Source organism: Gossypium hirsutum, chromosome D10, assembly GCF_007990345.1.
Source record: "Gossypium hirsutum isolate 1008001.06 chromosome D10, Gossypium_hirsutum_v2.1, whole genome shotgun sequence".
Lineage (NCBI taxonomy): Eukaryota > Viridiplantae > Streptophyta > Magnoliopsida > Malvales > Malvaceae > Gossypium > Gossypium hirsutum.
The window spans coordinates 12241915-12262211 of record NC_053446.1 but is presented as its reverse complement, the minus strand read 5'-3'; the positions used below and the strand labels follow the sequence as shown (position 1 = coordinate 12262211).

General features: G+C 32.8%; 4 protein-coding genes across 8 annotated transcripts; 3 read left to right on the top strand and 1 right to left on the bottom strand.

Annotated features, from left to right (window-relative positions):
* Positions 1-281: 281 nt before the first annotated feature.
* Positions 282-3098, bottom strand: LOC107914417 (transmembrane protein 53). Its single transcript, XM_016843329.2, has 4 exons — positions 2320-3098; positions 2107-2209; positions 952-1133; positions 282-780 (listed from the first exon to the last, which is right to left on the bottom strand). Exons 1-4 carry the CDS (start codon positions 2931-2933, stop codon positions 519-521), a joined length of 1161 nt encoding a protein of 386 aa, XP_016698818.2. The 5' UTR covers positions 2934-3098; the 3' UTR covers positions 282-518.
* A 6616-nt stretch (positions 3099-9714) lies between these two features.
* LOC107914379 (uncharacterized) lies at positions 9715-14055 on the top strand. 2 transcript variants are annotated; one of them, XM_041103126.1, is made up of 5 exons: positions 9723-9892; positions 10896-11657; positions 11995-12423; positions 12524-12711; positions 13777-14055. In XM_041103126.1, exons 2-5 carry the CDS (start codon positions 11456-11458, stop codon positions 13783-13785), a joined length of 828 nt encoding a protein of 275 aa, XP_040959060.1. In that variant the 5' UTR covers positions 9723-9892; positions 10896-11455; the 3' UTR covers positions 13786-14055. The 2 variants fall into 2 exon arrangements, with proteins under 2 accessions (XP_040959059.1, XP_040959060.1); XM_041103125.1 differs by lacking the exon at positions 13777-14055 and having other exon boundaries at positions 9715-9892; positions 12524-12926.
* LOC121222025 (uncharacterized) lies at positions 10874-11456 on the top strand. Its single transcript, XM_041101910.1, has 2 exons — positions 10874-11372; positions 11428-11456. The coding sequence occupies exons 1-2, from the start codon at positions 10874-10876 to the stop codon at positions 11454-11456; spliced, it is 528 nt and encodes a 175-aa protein (XP_040957844.1).
* On the top strand, positions 13777-18416 carry LOC107914271 (GTPase ERA-like, chloroplastic). Of its 4 annotated transcripts, none has more exons than XM_016843140.2 (10): positions 13777-14223; positions 14695-14840; positions 15048-15188; positions 15261-15374; positions 16081-16206; positions 16519-16617; positions 16711-16812; positions 17214-17294; positions 17831-17939; positions 18254-18416. In XM_016843140.2, exons 1-9 carry the CDS (start codon positions 13851-13853, stop codon positions 17915-17917), a joined length of 1269 nt encoding a protein of 422 aa, XP_016698629.1. In that variant the 5' UTR covers positions 13777-13850; the 3' UTR covers positions 17918-17939; positions 18254-18416. The 4 variants fall into 4 exon arrangements, with proteins under 4 accessions (XP_016698629.1, XP_016698628.1, XP_016698630.1 ...); XM_016843141.2 differs by lacking the exon at positions 18254-18416 and adding an exon at positions 17495-17555 and having other exon boundaries at positions 13851-14223; positions 17831-18014; XM_016843139.2 differs by having other exon boundaries at positions 17831-18416.
* Positions 18417-20297: the final 1881 nt, after the last annotated feature.

Sequence of the window (20297 nt, the reverse complement as noted above, 5' to 3'; positions counted from 1 at the left end):
ATTTTTTTAAACAAAATTTTTACTTTTGTTCTCCCCAAACTTCAAAGTTGCTTTCATTCTAAAAGTTGGCCACCCACTTGCATTTAAACAGTCGGCTCTAATCATGTATAATTACCTAATAAAAGCCTTATTTATTTCGACATTAAAAACTCTTTGCCAAACTAAAATCTTGTTAGCATTAGTGTGGCTTTTAACCACAAGAAATACATGCCTGCTAAATAACCACAGCAACCCAAATGACAAGCCAACCTAACTCAACCAGTTTAGGCAAAAAATAATTATGAAATCAACAAAAATATCATAATCTTCATTTCCATGGCTACAAACAGCAGTTAAGTTTATAGCAGTGGCTAAAATATCTAATATATTCCAACAATCTGCCTCCAACGTTATGAGTACTGAAAGAATGCATCGATATAATAATAGATGCCGATGCATGGTATCTTTTTGGGGCTGTTCTGGAAGAAATATCAGAATACAAGAAAAAACTAATGGACTGACTCAAGTATTTGGAGAGTTCATCTTTGTTTAACAGCAAAACATTCTTTCAAAAAATTATGAAGCTGAGATGAATATATGTTTGGAAAAGCCCGATAGTGGTCGACGTGCGGAGATGTGCCAAAGTTGAAGGAGAATACTTTTATCCCCTTCTTTCTCATCTCTTCAATACACAACTCGATTGATTTATACGGAGCGACTTTATCAGCTGTGCTATAAAGATATAGCTGAGGACAGGGAGGAGTGTGCTGCATGATAGCATTGATCGTTTTTCTTAACCTTCTGCATATAACGAGGAAAACGTAATAGTTTGCATCAGTCCATCATTCCTCGCAGTCGCAAGATATGATCATATTCATAGAGCGTAGATTGTATGGCATGTAGGTGTGAAAGCATATTTAGGGTCATTTAAAGTTATATGGAAACCAATAAATGGCATAAAGGGAAACGTACCGGTTAACATCGGGCATATTTAGAACAAATTTGAAGAGCTTTTCCAGGGCAGATAGCAGCACAGATTCAATTATCCCGGGTTCCACTTTCTGTAATTTTGAATCTGTCTCTGCACTTTCTAGTCCATTTACTAAAGAGCTCTGTTTCTTCAGTATAGCAGCAGCAAAACCGGCTGCCCAGACCTGCAAAGATGAAGAGAATATGTAAATCATCACTACTTTCCCAGTTGATTTAATTAGAAAGGCCATTGTTTTCAAAATGAGCATACAATTACTTCATCAAAATCATATTACAAAGTCCAAGGCCGGAAACCTACGATCTTATATGGCAGCAAATGAGGTCAAAGAAATTTAACTGTGTTCTATTTTAATGCTAGAGATACAATGTGTAACTTCCCAGATTTTTCAAGGGAACAAAAGAAAACCGAAACAACCAGTCAGCTCAAAGTAGTATGATAGAGAACTTAACAAAGTTGGAATAAGTAAAGATGTCAAAAAGTTGGAAGCCTATTATTTGAACATCCAGAGGACAGAAACATTTGCATCTGCCTGTGAATCAGTAGTCGCAGGTATAATTTTTCAGAACCAATATGAGAATCTAATACACATTCCAGTCTTTTCCACTGTTAATACCTGAATCTAAGGTTTCAAGAGAGAGTAAACAAAGCATAACACGGAGATGTTAACTTTGATCAAATATATAGAGCTGCCAGCTGCAGAAATTTCCCAATGTTCATATCCACAACCTGGACACATTCTCATTCTCTTGGATCAAAGGCCCGATTAATCACAATCCATCATTTTTTTATTTTACACAAGCTTGAATCTTATTAATTTCATGGTATGCTATTTAGGACCAGATCGATAGTAATATCAGCTAAACTCAAGTTCACAATTTGACATAAAGATTTATTTCAAGACTCAAAGCTAACTCAGTAATCATCCATCACCCATCAATCATACCCAAAGCTTGGATCTTATTAATTCCATTGTATCCTACCTAAAACCAGGTCTTTTGTAAATATCAGATAAAAAACTCAAGTTCATAATTTGAGATAAAGCTTTATTTCACAACTCAAATTCATGGATCAAAAACCATAATTAACATTAAAGCATCGTAATTAGACCTCATAGAATCAACACACAAAGCAAAAACCTTAGGATTTAAAGGGTCAGCAGCTCCTGAATCAATAATTACTCCTCTTATCTTCTCTTTCAATCCCTCTCTTCTCTGAAAGCTGTCAAGAAGTGAACCATATCTGCCCCCCCCCCCCAAAAAAAAAAAAAAACCAAACGATACCCAAATTTACTTTCCACAACCCAACATTTAAAATGAAAAAGAGAAGAATAAACCATTCATTAAACTTACAGGAACCAGCCAGTGTTGCTAAAAGCATGGAAAATGAAGCACCTTTCACGACCATCTTCCTCTTCTTCCATAACCCACTTGGCCAACTCATTTCCCAATTCAGATACACGCTGCTCAAGCCTTACACCAATATCAAACCATAGCAATTCCTTAACATCTACTAAAAAAGTAACCGCGTGGATTCCTCTTAAATTGTTCCATTCCACATATCGCTTTAAATGCTTGGTTTTAGCCCCAAGCCATCCCAAAAGAACCACTATTACGACCTTGTCCCTGCATCCAAAAGCCTCGGCTTTTCCATCTCCATTGATAACAATCTCCGGCGCTTTGTTCCAAGCTACGGCCGTGTCGTTTGCATTGGATTGAAGGAATGCGTTGAGAGAAGAAGAATGAATGGGTTTAGCAGAAACGCTGGAATAGGCGTCGTTTCGAAACCTTTGAGGGAGTTTGCGAAAATGGGTTATTGTATGTTTAGAAAGAAACGACGGTGTTGGAGCCGTTTTGGTGATGATTGAAGAAAAACAAAGAGCATTGGAGGAAGCAGCTCCCATGGTGGAAATTTTGAGCTGAGGATTTAGAAAAGGGAAAGGTTTATATATTGGCCTTCTCCACATTGAAAGTATCTAAAAGGGCTACTAAGAGGACAATTGACTATAGTTCCTACTGAATTAGAAGGTTGAAGATGATAAAATTCAGAAGAAAAATGTCATATCCGATGCTGTTAGAGAAATTTAAGTGAAAATTAATAAAATAATTTCCTGTCCTGTTAGTTTAGTGTTGGTTTTTCTTTTATATATACTATATATTATAAAAGAAAACTACTATGGTTAGCCTTATATTAATTAAAATTTTAAATTATTGGGAAAAATAAAAAATTTAAAGGTTAAAATATGTTTTTGATTTAGTCTTAATATTTTTATTTTAAAAAAAATTATTTATTTATTAAATTTAAATTTTAGATTAATTAAAAATTGAGGTTAAAACCGTTAAATTTTTTTATTAAATTTTTTGAAGTGATCTATTGAAATTTTTATTTTTTTAAGTAACTTGAATTTTGATAATAAAATATTGTATTAAAATGAAAGTCAATTTGAATAATGAAAATTCTTTTGCCCATATTCATATGCATTATGAATTAATATCAAATAATAAATCTAATAGTTGAACCTACAACATATAAATCCATGAAAAATAGATGAAATAGTATCGAATATTTATTTTTTGTTATACTAAATGTGTTAGGGACGCTTATGTTAGCTACTGTTTATTTTCAAATATATGATGGTTTCGATCACTTTAACGTACTTAAATTTGAGCTTTAATCCCTATACTTTTATTTGGTATAATTTATGTTAGGTATAGTCTTTAGTCATATTATGATTTTAATCCTTTACTATGTATAAATTTAAGATTTAGTGGGCAAATAATAGTCTCTCTACTATTATAACAATATTAATTAATCTAAATAATTAAAATTTTTAACTATTTCAGTAAAAATGTTAATGCAGATTTGTTGTTAAAAACATCCAACCAACAAAATACAAGCCAAGCTGATGGGTTTATGGAAAAATAACGAAAAATTTTGATATATTATTATAACAATATATGATTTGAGATAACGCCATGTTTGTCTGGGTCACTATGTTAGTCACGTTGTAAGTATTTTGGTTAGGAATCAATTTGATAGACTCATCTAATATTTATTATTTTTGGATTCTCGTTAATGTTACTCTCAGAATTTGTAAACCATTAAGTAGGACAAACTCTGAATTCAAGTGACACTTGTTGAATTATAGTAAGCGAGTTAAGGCTATATATGTTTGTGGGAAAGTCCTTGAGAAGAGTTTTCTTCTTCTTGAATATACTATTCTTTGGTTCCTCTATTATGATCCAACGATATTTCTTTCTCCGTAAACTGAAAGCTCAAAATCTGGATTTAGTCAGCGGTTATTCCATCCCCGGGTAAGTATTACCATTTTGTATGTTAAATTCTGAATGAGTAAGTCGGTAAGAGGTGCATAAACAGTAAGATGTAAGTTTAAGGTTTTGCATGGAAATTGTCAGTGCTTGAAACAATGATAAGAGGTATTTGAATTAGTTTAAATGGTGTTCTTATGTTCTGTAAGTAGTGTGGGTGTTGCTGTTGTTTCATGATGGATGTTGGATCTAGAGTTCAAGATTCTGTAAGTGAGTGTCAGATGAGTCTCTACTCTGACCCTTGCATGTATACTGTCCATACTAAAGTATATCCACATGAAAATGATCAAACTATGAATTGGAAATCATAGATAAAATAGTATGAATATGATTCTTATATGACTATATGAATGAAGTTATGTTAGAATTGATTGAGTACATGAATGATTGTTGAAGATGGTATGTGCAATGGATATGAGATTTGATGAGTCCAAATACATAAAGAAATGTGTATTGAGTTATGATAAGGTTAAGAAATAAATTAGTCTGTTTGAATGTGAGTTCTATTGGATGTATAATAAGTAATATGAAATATTGAGTCTGGGATGTGTTTGAGTCAAAAGAGTTGTAAAGTGAGTCGGGTCACTACGGTGGTAATTGATGAAGTCCGTCGGGATAGGAAACACGAACTCTGATATGAAATTTTGAAGGAAAAGTCCATAACCATGACACACTACTGTTGAACGACATTTATTTAATGGGGTTCTCTGCGTGTCCCAAGGCGGTGATGGGCAAACCTCATGCTATGTGAGTTTAGGCAAATCTATATTGCAAATATAACAATCTTGGGGTGCCTAAGTGCATCATGTGAGCCTTTATGGTGTACTTTGAATGGATTGCCTTTGTGGCATACTCTGAATGGATTGCCTTATGGCGAATTCTATATAATTGCCTTTGTGGCGTATTCTATAATAAGGCCTTATGGCATATTCTGTATATCGTTTGTTTGCCTCTAATGTGTATTCTTAGTATAGCCAGATGACATATTTTGTTTGGATCTCTGACGTGTTCATATCCATAAGTATGGAATAAAGTGATTGATCATTGTATGGTGAGTTCAGTATAAGTTTGATTAGTTGATAAGAAGGATAAGTTAATTGAAGTTGACTAAGAAAAACAGATTAGTGTGCAAATGTACAAGATAGAAGATGTTTGTAAATAGTAATGAAAACTCGTATATGTGAAAAAGTATCCGCCAAATCTGACTGTATAGGGTTGACTTTGAGGTCATGATAACTGAATAATATTGTCATCTGGAAAACAATGATATTTTGGTATAATGATTCGAATAACGTTTGAAAGTAAAGGAAATTATTGGGATAGTAGGAGATGGTATAAGACTTAGCGAATTGGTGGAAAATGAATGGCTCAAGTATCCATCAATCGTGTAAGTATCTGCTTATGATTATTGTCTGCGATAGTTGTTCTGATTTAATTGAGTAAAAGAAGATATGTTCAGTATGTAAGGGTCTGGAAAAGGATAATTCATAGGTTATTAAGCAAGATAAGAGTATAGAAATGTATGTTCAGACTATAATTTAATTTGATAGATTGAAGACCTGATTCACGTAAGAATGCAATAATTGGTGTACATGAGTAAATCTAGAATTGTGATGGTATTTGCTTAAGCTAAGTAAATGAGTAATAGTGCTTGCATTACATAAATATTAGCTAAAGGTACAATGACTTATCTCTCACTAAGTTCTTTTGAACTTGTTCATTTCGTTTTTATGTATCAGGTTTTAGAACAAGGGTCTGCGCCTAGAGGGATACTATTAGAACTACGCCAAGGAAGTGGCACATTGGATTACTATGCATACAATGCTGCTGTAGAGTTGTTAGGTAGGATTTTAATATAATAAGCTTGTATTTGTCAAATAATTGTGTTGAGAACGATTTATTTTGTATAATTATATATTTTTAAATACCTTTTTGATTTGTTGAAATTTAGTTTTGGAATGTAATTTTAAACTAAGATTGTTTGTAATTTGGAGTTGTTCGCCAAAGTTTGCTGTTATAGGTTCTGTGTTCTATGTGGGACTACCCAAGATTCAAACCTGGTGAACTGAATCGGGTTGAGGGTGTTACATATAAAGTCATCAACAATGCATTATAACCAAATACTAAGTACATATCAACATCCTAACATTTAACCATTGAACTTCAGCTCGATGAACTATATGAACAAATATAGATACGCATTTATCCACAAAAAACACGCCAGAATGCTCAATTAAGCCAATCCAACCAAGAACACACCTGAGCACTAAATGCCTAGCCTGTAGGCTAACATTCCTCCAGAAACACACCTGGGCACCAAGTGCCAAGCTTGTAGGCTTTATATCCGCCCCAGAAACACGTCAGAATCACTGTAAATATAACTCGATAATCTGCAACAAATGATAGACTCCAGTATATTCAGTGTATAATAACAAGTCAAGAATCATCATCTCATCATAAGTCAATCTCGTACAGCGCACAAAATAACCTATTGACATGCCAATTGTATCCTATCCTATGTTCATCCGGGCTAGATACATAAAATCGTATAACATTTTACAATTCAATTACTTTCTCACCTTGTACCAATTTATGACAATTTTATTATATATACACATATTCAATGAACTAAAATTCACAAGTCAATATAGTATCACAAATTATACTAAAATAAACTGTATGAACTTACCAATGCTAAACAACAAAGATTGTAATGTCAAATACTAATCAACAATTTTCTCTTTTCCACGATTATCAACCGGCTCTTGATTTAAACAATAATTTATTTCAAACATCAGCCTCAATTACATAACCACATCTAATTTGATGCAAATGACCTTTATTAGCATTTTTTACAATTTTCTAAAATTTTTCACTTTGTTCAATTTAGTCCCTAAAACCGAAACGAGCTTATTTTTCATAATTAAGCCCAAAACTATTATGCTGAATTCATTATCATCCTAAAACAGCCTCAATTCATGAAAATTACAAGAAATTCATGCCATTTTCAACAATTTAACAATTTAGTCCCGAAACTCAAAACCATGCAAACTCACTTTGCAAATTAGTCCAAATGGTCAAACTTCAAACAAAACTATTAACAACTAAAAAACTTCAAAAATATCAATGACAAGTTTTGAAAACTTTGATAAAATCACAAATTAATCCCTAAGCTAGAAATATCAAGCTACAACAATCTTAAAAATACAAAATTTATGAAAAACCGATAACTGGAGCACTTACATGCATGAATCTTATATTATTCGAACTTCAAGCTCTATTGATGGTGTTTTTAGTCTTAGTATTTCGGTGGAAAAACAAATAAATATAATGAAAACATTGTTTTACTATTTTAACGTTTGTTTAATTTAATAATAATATTATTATAAAACACATAATCTTAATTCAATTCTTCCATTAACCGTCCATGCTTTATCATTATGGTTTAATTACCATACAAGTCCTCACCCATTAACTAAATAAGCCATTTAATTAATAAAAACCAATAGCGAGTGAAGTTTGCAACATTTACGATTTAAGCATTTTTCTTTAATTAACTAGCCAAACATTAAAATTATTGGACCAAATTTTAATAAACTAATATATTAACTCTGTAAATATTTAATAAAAATATTAACAGGCTTGGTTTACAGAAATGAGGTCCCGATATCTTATTTTTCAAAACCACTTGTACTTAAATATTTGTTCAATTAGCAAAAAAAAAAAATCAAATGGTCATATTAAAATTCAATATAATACTATATTTGAATCGCAAATATTAAATAATAATATTTACGGACTCACTCGTGGGGTTTGTGTTCCCGAAACTATTATTTTCGACACCACTAGAAAATGGACTGTTACAATTGCCCTCCATGAGATGCTCTTTATGCATTAGTCACGAATTTTGATCCACGAATTGTGACATTAGGACCTTGTAATATATATATATATGTGTGTGTGTGTGTGTGATTTGGCATCCATGTGGCAAAAAATTAGGTTGCCCACGTCAGTTGGGACCCTAAGACCTTATACTATAGAATATATATGATTTATTACATAATTTTTTTAGATTTTATATAATTTTTTTTAGAAATTATATATAAAATTTGATTAATTTTAAATTTTTTTTATATAAGTACAATTTTAAAAAATAAATAATGAATTTTTAGAATTTTAAATATTTTTTATTGATATTTTTAGAATTTTCTATAATTTAGAATTATAGTTAAAAAAAGTTATAAATGTACCAAATCAAATATTTTTAATTATGCTTTAGGGGTCAAATTAGATATTAACCCTTGAACTAACGTGTCACACCACTTTTCCGTTAATGTTGTAACGACTATTAATTGATGGTGACCAAAATGTTATAATTCGAAAATATTATTGATCAAAATGTAACTTTTTATAATTTAATGATAAAAAAATTAATTAAAATTGAGTGATTATTTCCATAGTTTATCCAATTTAAAAAAAAATCAAAATACATGTGGTAAGTCATCGAATTGAATTGAATCCACTAGTTGGAATAAGTTTCGTCCATTTCTTTGAAGTTCTTTTCCTGTTTTTATATAACATTTTAATTATTTTGCTCAACGGTTTGTTTGATAATTCATTAAAAAAATGATTTAATTTTTAAACATGATTGATAATTTATAATAAAAATCAAATGAAAAAATATTTTCAATAAAAAATTGTGAAAATTGATGAATAGATAAGTGACTACTTATCATTTATGTTACATTTGATAGGATTATTATTTATTTACCATGTTTTAGTAGATGAGTTAGAAATAAATTAATTTCAATTGATAATTTTATTTTATTCCTTTAATGATTATCTTTTAAAGATTTTTCTTTTAAAAATTTTAAAATTATATTTATCAGACGATCTAATCATATTTTGTACTTAATTTTAAGAGTTATAACAAACAAATTTTATAATTTCATTTGGTACTTAAATTTTCAATACTTAATTTTTTAATACATATTTTTTTAGTATTTAGTTTTTTAATTTATCAAATAATATTTAAGTTGAAAATAAAATTTTATTACTATAAATATAGAAAGCTAATTAAAATTAAATAACAAACAAAATATGATTTTGTTGGATCATTGTGATTGCTTAACTTATGAATTAAAATCAAATTTGAATATTTAGGAACAATTTTCGAAATTTTAGATTTTTTGCGTTAAGGAAGAAAGGAAGTTCCACATCTCGAACTTTTGAACAGAAGAACACAAACCTTCCAAAACGACAACCATCTTCCGAACACTTTGGAGACATCCCATATATACTACACCTAAAAACTCGAAACTACCCTTACTATAAAGGGTGAATTCGACATTTCAGTTAATTCACAGCTAGGCAGCTAGGCTAGGAATAGCCAAAAAAAGAAAACTTCGTTCGAAACATTTGCGGGGATAAGCTGAGGCGGTCTTAAATTGCAACAAATCTAAAAATAAAAAGCCTCCCGTGGCATCTCTTTACTTCGCGCGCTCTTATTTGATCCGGTTCTCTCTCGACGCGCCATCGTCTCCATCACCATCGCCGCCGCTCCCACCTAGTTGTTTCTTCTATAAGTACGTATAAGGTAATGAATCGTCGCTCCTCTTCCATTGTTTTAGCCTTTTCTCCGCTTCCAAACGGAGCTTTCGCAAAAGAAAAGGAGTCTTGGATTCTTCAAGTTTTCTTTATCTCTACTTCTTATTTTTTTTTTGTTGTTAACTAGAAGAGGCAATTTTTTACACGGTGTTTTTTCCTTTTCAATTTTTGCATTGGTGGTCGTGTTGTTTCTCGGTTTGTGATATTTTTTGAGTTTTCTTTTCCATTTTCTGGATTCATCATGTAAACTTTTTTTGCTAATAGATTCAATCATGTAGTTGGCATATATATATTAATTTTCTTTATTTTTCTGTTGGGTTTGGTTGCTGTTAAAATTAAGAGGAACTCTCATGCATTTCGCCTTTGCTGTTTCTAATAGGCATAGCACAATTTTTTATTCACCTTTTCATTTACTTATATGAGCTTTTGCTTATTTTATGGTTGGTGTTTAGCTCACAGTCCGAGGCAGGAGGAAAATGTTAACAAGTACTAAAATCTGAGTTTAAATGGTCCATTATTTTCATCTTTTACTTATTGCAGGCAAGATTTAAAATAAAGAGTTTTTAAGATTTTTTTTTATTTTGAAACTACATACTCATTGTCGTTAAAAAGAGGAAACTTCACTTATTTTGACCCTCATTGTCGTTAAAAAGAGGAAACTTCACTTATTTTGACCCTTTCTTTGGATTCTTATTTAATTTTAATGGTGTCAAAAGATAAAATTACAAGAAAAACATAAAAATGGTGTTATATTCCTATATAAGTTTAGATTTTCTAGTGGGGTCAATGTGCTAACGCCCCTGGCTGTAACTTAGTTAAGTGAACCTTCTCAAGTTCATTGAAAATATAATGTTCTAAAATGTAGTAAGAATGATATTCTCGTCCTTCGCTTTCCTCTAGTTCTTCTCCATGGATAATGATACATATGGCTTAGTGACTTTTGCTTTTGTTTGTTTGATTATGCCGGGCCATGCCACCGTTTACTGCTATAGCTTTGGATAGGTTAATTGAATCTGGAGATTCAAAATCTGTTCATAAATCTTCTCGTTATTTAAAACCACCTATCCCTCCTAACTCAAAGCTAAGGAGGAGGAACAGTACATCAGCTGCAGAAAGGAAGGGTAACCGCCCCCAAATTTCACCTGCCTTGTATGCTACTCCAGATGCAACTCCACTACCTGATTCAACATCTTTTTTCCCTTCTTCTCCTTACATCGTCAATCACAAGCGACGTGGACCTTGCCTTTCGAGGAGCTCTTCCGAAATATTATCACGGCAAATAACCCTTGAAGAAGATGAGGTTAACAGCAAAGTAAAGCTAGCAGACAAAGCATCACTGGCAGAAACAAAATATGTTGATTTATCGAAGGATGTTCCTTTTACTTCTAGCGTTCGTAAACCTAATGAAGAGAAGCATCGAAATGGTGTTTTTAATGGTCATGTCAATGCGGAGAAGGCAAATGTCCATGGTGGCTCCATTCAAGATGAGCACAAAAATGGTGTCCGGGATGGTGAATTGGGAAGCAATAATGGGGAAGTTGGAAGCTGCCTGATGAGTAATGGTTTGGCCAAGGATAGAGCTGTGCCAAAGGTTGGACCGCCAAACTCGGACAGATGTAGTGACAAAGAAGATTTCTTTGATCTGAATGAATCAACGAGTGCCACAAGTAATACTGATGGAGATGATCATACTGCGGCCGAAGGTGCTGGAAAATCTGCTGCATCGGGGGTAGAGTTTTATGATGCATGGGACGGTATGTAGAGTGTTAGTTTTATCTGCGTGTAATTTCATATGGAGATGCATACCTAATAATTTAGGTGCCAATTGTTTGAAAAACTCGATATATAGGAGCATGGTAGCATTGATTGTGCTGGATTTCTTCTTGTTTAATTGTGTCTATGATCTCTATATTCATGTGTGCATTTTTCATAGGTGTCCCGGTTTCCCTTTTATAGTAGAGATTATTGTTCAACTAATGAGAAATATGAAAACTTTCCCCATGGCTATTTGCTTAGCATTGGATAAGCCAACTAATGTGATGATTTTGTTGTCCTTTTAGCTAGCTTACCTACCTTTCTTGTTTCCTCCAGAGCTAAGCTCCGATAATGCACCACATACTTTTGTTCGCGACATTGAAGCTGAACAGCATGAAATAAGATCGAATTTACTCGTAGAGATCGAGAAGAGGAAGAAGGCAGAAGAAACTTTGAACCAAATGCGATGCAAGTGGCAAAGAATCAGCCAAGAGTTTGCTGTAGCAGGATTGGCATTGCCAGTAGATCCGGTTGATGCGACAGATGATGAACTGGTGAAACCAGTTGAAGAACTGAGGCAGCAAGAGAGTGTTGCACGACTTGTATCTTTATCTGTGGGAAGAGGCGTTGCAAGGGCTGAGATGCAGATGGAGATGGAATCTCAAATTAAATTGAAGAACTTTGAAGTCGCCCGATTGTTGGACCGGTTGCACTATTACAAGGCTGTGAATCAGGAAATGTCTCAGAGGAACCAAGAGGCTATAGGTGAGAGTTCTATAAGCATGATGTTTACAAGTGTAATGATGCATTATATTTACAGGATTCCTTTTTCTGATATTTGCAATTTATCATTGTTTAATTACAGAGATGGCACGGCGTGATAGACAAAGGAAAAAAAGAAGACAAAAATGGGTCTGGGGTTCGATAGCCGCAGCAATTTCCCTCGGCATGACAGCCCTGGCATGGTCTTACCTCCCATCAGGAAAAGCATCATCGGCATCTTCTGCCCGCATTACTCAGGCACCTGTTAGTGATGATGCAACCACAAAAACAGCTAAGTGAAAAAAATTATTCTATCATTAAAGCTGTGGTAGCCCCAATCTTGAGCTTAATTCTGCTGGTTAATATAGTCACTCCATAAAAGTGACATTCAGCCGTTTTGTAGTTTGAATCTCAACTTCTGCACCTTTCTGTATCCTCACCCTTTTGTATCCCAAACTATAACCTCCTTTTTACAAAAAGAAAGAAAAAAAGAAATGTTGCCCCAAGCCAAAGCCAAATCTGAAGCGTTAAACACTTTAACCATTAAGCTAACAGACGGGTTAATCTTTTTCTTCTTTAACAAAGACGCCTTCGTTCTTCCCCAGAAATAGCAATATATAAAATTCAATACAAAACAATAAAGCTACTCCGGCATAAGGATATTAACATGAATTTATATAATAATGATTATTAACACATTAAAATTTATTAAATGAAATATGAAATTACAAATTTAGTTCTTAATGTTTATATATTTTATTAAATTATTTTTAGTTAAATTAATTTTTATTTATTTATTATTAAATTTAGTTATTAATGGTTTAAAAAGAGTCAAATTATTATATTTAATGGAAATGTTAATTAAAACATTAATTTGTTAGTGATGTTGACATAATAGTTTACATGTATTTTATGTTAACGTGACATTATTTGTTTTACATGTTATATTAATAAATATTAAAAATTAATAAAAATATGTAAAAAAATTCAAAAATATTCTATAAAGTTCGTAAAAATTAAAGAAAAACATAAGGACATGTTGATTGCCATGTTTAAAGAAAACAATGTTTTAGTTAGTGTTTCTATTAAAAAATAATAATTCATGTTTTTTTAAAAGGTTGGTGGTTGAATTCGATTTCTTTTAAAAAAATTAAAGACTAAATTTATCTTAAAAAATGAATAAAGGTCAAATTTATAAAAGAGGTTAAATTTTACATTAAACCTAATGAACATCCTACATTAAAATTTAAGTTCAAAGGACAGGTCCAAACGCTGCGTTTTACTTATGCGAACCTGTATCAAAGGATAAATAAATACGATAAAAATCATGAATTATCCAATTGTCTGAAAACGCAGAAATGCTGAATCAGCTTCAGTGAAGCTGCCTATCAACAAGCGGAGAGAACAGCGGAGAGAAACGGACGGCGGTAATGGAGCTACTAGCTCTGCACATTTCTCCGACGTTAGCCAGAGAGTGTTTCTTAACGGCCAGCAATAGCAAGTCTTGTGTTTTCCCTCGCTACGTTCGAAATCGTCACGGAAAATCGCGGTTCCGATTCCAAGCTCGAAAAGGCGGTTCCAGGAGCTGGAATCCAAACAAGATTTCCAGGATAGATTTAATCCAACAAGTACTTGAAAGAAACAATCTCATTGAAGATTCACAAGAAGAAGACGAAGACGAAATAAGTGGTGACGACTCGTCTTTTTTGTCTTTGAGTGAAAAACCAGATAGGAACATGGCTTTGCTTGACGAGTACGAGTTGGAAGAGCTTGATTTTACCTCTCCCACTAATCATCGCAGCGGTTCGTGAGCTTAGCTCATTGCTCCTTTTTTTTTTTGGTTTCTTTGTCATTTAATTCTCTGTTTTTGGTTATTAACTTATTATGTCTTTCAAAAATCAACGAGAAACATCATGTTTAATCCGCCTTTTTTATGAAAAAAAGGGAAAAGAAATCATAATTGATTAATACGTTAAGCAATTCTAATACACTTGGAGATATGGAAGTGAAATCTTGCTTTTTGTTACTCACAAATATTGTTTACAATCGGAATGCACTTTACCCCTTTTATCTCTTTAACCAAAATGCAAATTGTACAAGTACCGTGGCAACAGAGCCTTTTTTTTGTAAAATATACTACCATAAGAGATGGCGAGACTGAGAGCAGATTGAATTTTTACAGATTGCGGTCAACTCCTTTTGTTGTAGTACGAACTTGTCAAAGATTTCATTTGTCTGTTGTGGTTTTATATCTTGATGGTGGGTCAAATGTAGGGTATGTGGCTGTTCTGGGAAAGCCGAATGTTGGAAAGAGCACACTTGCTAATCAAATGATAGGTCAGAAGTTGTCTATAGTTACGGATAAACCTCAAACCACCAGGCATCGAGTTCTTGGTATATGTTCAGGCCCGGAGTATCAGGTTTGAAGATTAGTTTCTTTTGTCATAACTATTATTATTTTTTTGACAAACTTTTGTCATAACTATTGTTTGCCATGTTTTGGGTCATTTTTTTGGTATTGTCAATAACCTTAAAGATTATGTAGAAATTTTTGTGTCTAGTTTCTTAACCACATAGGACAATCATGTTCCATTCCTAATTCGTATGGCCCAGAGCTTTGCTTGCAGATGATACTGTATGACACTCCAGGTGTTATTGAGAAGAAAATGCACAAGTTGGATTCTATGATGATGAAGAATGTCCGAAGTGCTGCCTTGAATGCTGACTGTGTACTTGTTATTGTTGATGCATGTAAAGTGCCTGAAAATGTATGCTTCATGGTTTTTACATTCTCTGTTGAACATTCCTCCCTTTTTCTAAGTCCAGTTTCTTATGTCTAGATCAATGAAGTGTTAGAAGAAGGCGTAGGAGATTTTAAGTGTACACTGCCAACTTTACTGGTTTTGAATAAGAAAGATCTGATAAAACCTGGTGAAATTGCAAAAAAGCTTGAGGTAAGAATCTGTCAAGTTTTGTATGTGCGTTCATGTGGATGTCCTTAAAATTTAAGATGCATATTTGTTGGTGTCACAAGTGTGATGGTTGAGAAATAGTTACAGAAATTCTCTTATGTTGCCCTTTGGTTTCTTGCATTGCAAATATTTCTCACCTCATCTTTGTCTGTGAATAAAGTTTTGTGTTTACTTTCTGCTAGCAGACCTACAATAAGACAAAAGGCCATGGCTGTGCTTGCCGGTTTTCCTTGCAATGTATAGGGTATTTGCTTTACCATGTCCCAAAACGCCATGTTCCTTGCAATTGAACTACCATGTAATATGCATCAAAATTCATAAATGTTAATGTTTTCATTCTTGCAATATTGACAATTATCAAATTAGTTTTTCTTGTCATTGTAGTCTAGTTTTTGTAAATTTATGGTGCATGAAATGAAACAAAGAAACAATACAGATATGGTTAGTCCAACATTGGTCTTAAATGTTGCTTAAAACCTTATCCAAAGTTTGCAAAGGTGTTCTCTCTAAAATGTTTGCAGCAGTGTCTCCAGCATATTGTTATCACCACCTAGCATGCGAGTTCAACTTTGACTTGTCAAATTGTTAAGTTCATTCCCCATGTTCTGTACTTTAACATTTGTAACACCTCGAATTGTTCTTCGGTCCTCAAGATTGGTTTCCTAAATAGAAATCCTATGCATTGCAGTGGTATGAGAAATTTACTGATGTTGACGAGGTTATACCTGTGAGTGCAAAGTATGGACATGGGGTAGATGATATCAAGGATTGGATACTGTCAAAACTTCCTACTGGGCCACCTTACTATCCAAAGGTATGTAGAAACTCAACATATATGTCTGTGATTCTATTCCTCTCCAACTTATTTTCAAGAATGAAAAATGGTGGTAACTCTTGTTATCTGGGATGTTACCTTAAACTTGTCAAATATTTGAATTTGTTTAATATTAAGGTAATGGTATGATTTTAAAGTTGCACTATGTCGATAACCTAGTATTTTATTTGGCTTCATGTTAACTGTTGCCCAACTTTCCTCCCAAAATAAAATTTTTACCCAACTTTTGTGGGACTTGAAAAATAAATTGCTTTGTTCATATGAACTGTAGTGCTTTTTATGCATTGCCAGGACATTGTAAGTGAACACCCAGAAAGGTTCTTTGTATCTGAAATTGTCAGAGAAAAGATATTTATGCAGTATCGCAATGAGGTTCCTTACGCATGTCAGGTATGACTATAGTTATCATGCTTGCCAGCAAGATATAATCATCAGCAGAATGTCAAAACCCAACCGAACCAAAACTTCTTCAAAATTTTTCAGGTAAATGTAGTGAGCTACAAAACCAGGCCAAATGCAAAGGAGTTCATACAAGTAGAAATTGTTGTTGAGAAAGACTCCCAGAAAATCATTCTCATTGGAAAAGTAAGTATTATCCTGTGTCTTTATGCAATTTGCTTGATTCATTTTAGTGGTCCTTTGAGCTTGTTGAATATTTTTGACAAAAAAGAGTTTAATCTGACCAGTGTTTGATGTTTTCAAATTTGTTAATTTAAAATATGAAATCTCTACTAATATTAAATCCTTTACTAAGTATGGTGTCACCAGTCAACTGGGCACCAACTTAGTTGGTTAATAACAAAAATATCCGTATTTTACAAGGTAAATTATATTTATATATTTTTTTATAAATATATTTGATCCATAATTTTGTTTTTTACCCACATCATGGGTGTGCCATAATCTCATCTAAATAACATACATTTGCATGTCCATGATATATTCTAAGCCTTCCATTTGATGCATTGTGCCCTCTACTATTGAAGGGAGGGAAAGCTCTGAAAACGCTTGCGACAGCTGCTCGGCTTGACATAGAAGATTTCTTACAGAAGAAAGTCTTCCTCGAGGTGTGAACTTGAATCACTATGCTTCTCATAATTATATATGGTGAAATGTGCATGGTTTACTTTCTTTATAAGGTATTGTCTACTTTGGTGGTCAAAAAACAGTCCTCACGGTTTTCTTTGAAAAAAGGCTGAGGTTGGCCCTGCCTTTAAAATCCACAGTCCAATTCTTGGGTAGTTGATGTGGGATTGTTTTTCCCCAGGGTTCGATCCCATAGAGGCGCCATTGTTTATGCAAGGGTTGTTGGGCTGTATCATTATGAGGTATTGTTCATTTTGGAGGTCTAAAGACTTTTTTTGGTTTATCTTTCGAGGAAAATTTGCCTCATAAGGAAAGACTCTCACTTTATCAAGTCATAGTCCAATCTTTGATTAGCGGATATGAGATGTTTTCCTTTTAACACGTCGTTAACAGCATTTTCACCGTCATTATAACCAAAACGCCTGCATTAAGGAAATTCATTGATCCTAGTGATTTGGTCAAGCATGGTTAGCACTTGCCAGCCATATTAATCTGAAGCAACAAATTCTATATACAGGTTGAAGTGAAAGTAAAAGAGAATTGGCGGCAAGATGAAGGGCTTTTGAGATATTATGGTTATGGAGGGCAAATTCGAGCACTATAGCGTCTTTCCCCATTTCATACAGGTCATTTTTGTGTAATTTTAAAGAGTAGTTTTATGAAAATGTTTGAATCAGTTTTGACTAAGTAGGGGCTCAAGGAATGTGGCTTTTGTTTCAGATTTCATCTTACAATTTTGTTTTTCACCCATACAGTAGGTGTGCCATAATCTAGTGAATTATTATGCCGATGTACCCTTCCAGATCATTTCTTGACATGTCTTAAATTACTTCTATACTAACATTTGTTTGCCGTTAATGTTAATATCCTTTGTTGAACAAATGATGAAATCTGCCTCCTGCCTTGAGTTTCTCAACTTCCCCGTGTCTGTGGTCGATAGGGCATGGGCTCATTGGACCAAGCTTGACCGGCCGCTTGCCCAGTTGGTTGACTACTTGTAAGGTAAATTTTGTTCCTTCATTTGTTAAAATGATTTCTTACATTCTTGTAGTTATTAACAGCAACTCCAAATTCGAATCTCTATATATGAATTTGGTTTTCTAGTTGATTTGTTAGTAAGTTGTGTTTGAACTATCTTCAATTCCAATTTAAAAACCATCTTTTGTCCCAAGAACAAATGGAGAAAAACAGTGAGACAAGACAAACTTATGAAGAATAAACAGATTGTAATATTACATCCTTTGAGATTAGTGATAGCCGACATTGTCGTTGAAATAAATTAAGATTAAATTTCTTCTATTGGAAACGGAATTAAGGAAACAACTTCAGGGCGGCAGCTTTATAAAAGTGACCATCTTGGCATACCGAGCTGAATCCGGTTGAAAGCCGATTGCCTCGCAATCACTTGAGTTTCCAATCTGGGTTCATCACATTTGCGTTTAACATCTCTAAGCCTTTCTCCTATTTTCATTTGATCCTCTCTCATGCTTGTTTGATCTATCTTTCCTACTACTTTTTTAATTCCTTGGATCCTTGCTTTCAAACTCTGCAATTTTGGTTTGGAAGCGTCCTCCTTGATGCTTTTGCTGGGCGCCACCATTGTTATTCTCAAAGCTGAAACAGAGTGCGATATGAACTTGGATGGATTGTAATGAGTGAAATGCCGATGCCATGAACAATGGATTTATAGCTAATTTTAGCAAAACCACATCTCGAATTTGGAGGAAACAATTGAGGAAGATGAAGAGAAACTGGGGAAACATCAATTTTATAGTAGGAATCGGCTTACAATCGCTTCGTCTTTCAACTGGAATCGAACGATATCTTGGGAGAAATATTTAATGCACGTGTTGAGAAATGATTGGATGAGCCCGAAAATAAGCAGGATTTATGGTAAATTATTAGTACCTTTTATTTTTTTCACAAAAATTAATTAACATATATTTTGACACATGAATATCAATACGAATTTAATCCATTCAACGAATTTAATGCTTGATGAAATTTTGAATTGGTAAAGGCGTTGTAAATGTGATATGTAAGTTTAATTATTATTATTATTTTAAGTTTTATTGTATGGGACTGTTTCGATTTATTTTAATATACATTTGGATATATATTTTTTAATAAAAAAATTTGGATACATTTTTGGTTTTTAATTTATTGTGCTTTATAATAAGTTGATCTGATATTTGTGATTGTAACTTGTAAACTCCTTACAAAAATAAATTTAATTCTAAAATAAGTTTTAGATTAATAAAACCAAAACTAGGGAAGCAAGAATTTGGGAGATTTGATTTGGAAGGTGTCTATTAAGGATTGAAAAATTGATTTGTAATTTAAAAATTGTATGAAAAAAAATGAAAAGCGAAGAATTAAAAAGAAAAATATTTTCATGGGACATGTACTTTGTGGACCACTATTTTTTTAAAACATAAATTATTAAATATTTAATGTTTATAGATTGAAAATAATATATATATATTATGAGAATATGATACATTACTCTTCCTTAGATCATTGTTTAAAATTTTCTTTATTAATAGCTTCCGGTTTCAAGTTCAAATAATTTATGGTAGTTTTTTTTTGGGTAAATTATTCACTTTAAAATTACATCATTCTTATTTTGATTATTCTTTTTTTTTTGAAATATAGCACTATCGTTAGTAAGTATTATTATTTTGATCATTGTTCTATTAAAACTCAAATGAAAAGCTAACTAGGATGCTATGTATTAAACGTTTCAAAAATTAATTATAAACTCCATTGCCATGTAATGCCCTTAACTCGGCCCGATTAGCCAGGTTTGGATCTCTAGTTTTACTTCACATATCACTTAACCCTTTTTTTTTCTAAAACAGCTTACAAAATTCCAGTTCTCTAATTATTTTATATAACAATTTCACTGCAAAAATTAACATCTAAAAACAAAGGAAGTGTTATACAATAACCTGTTACATTAAATTTGATATGGATCTTTACAA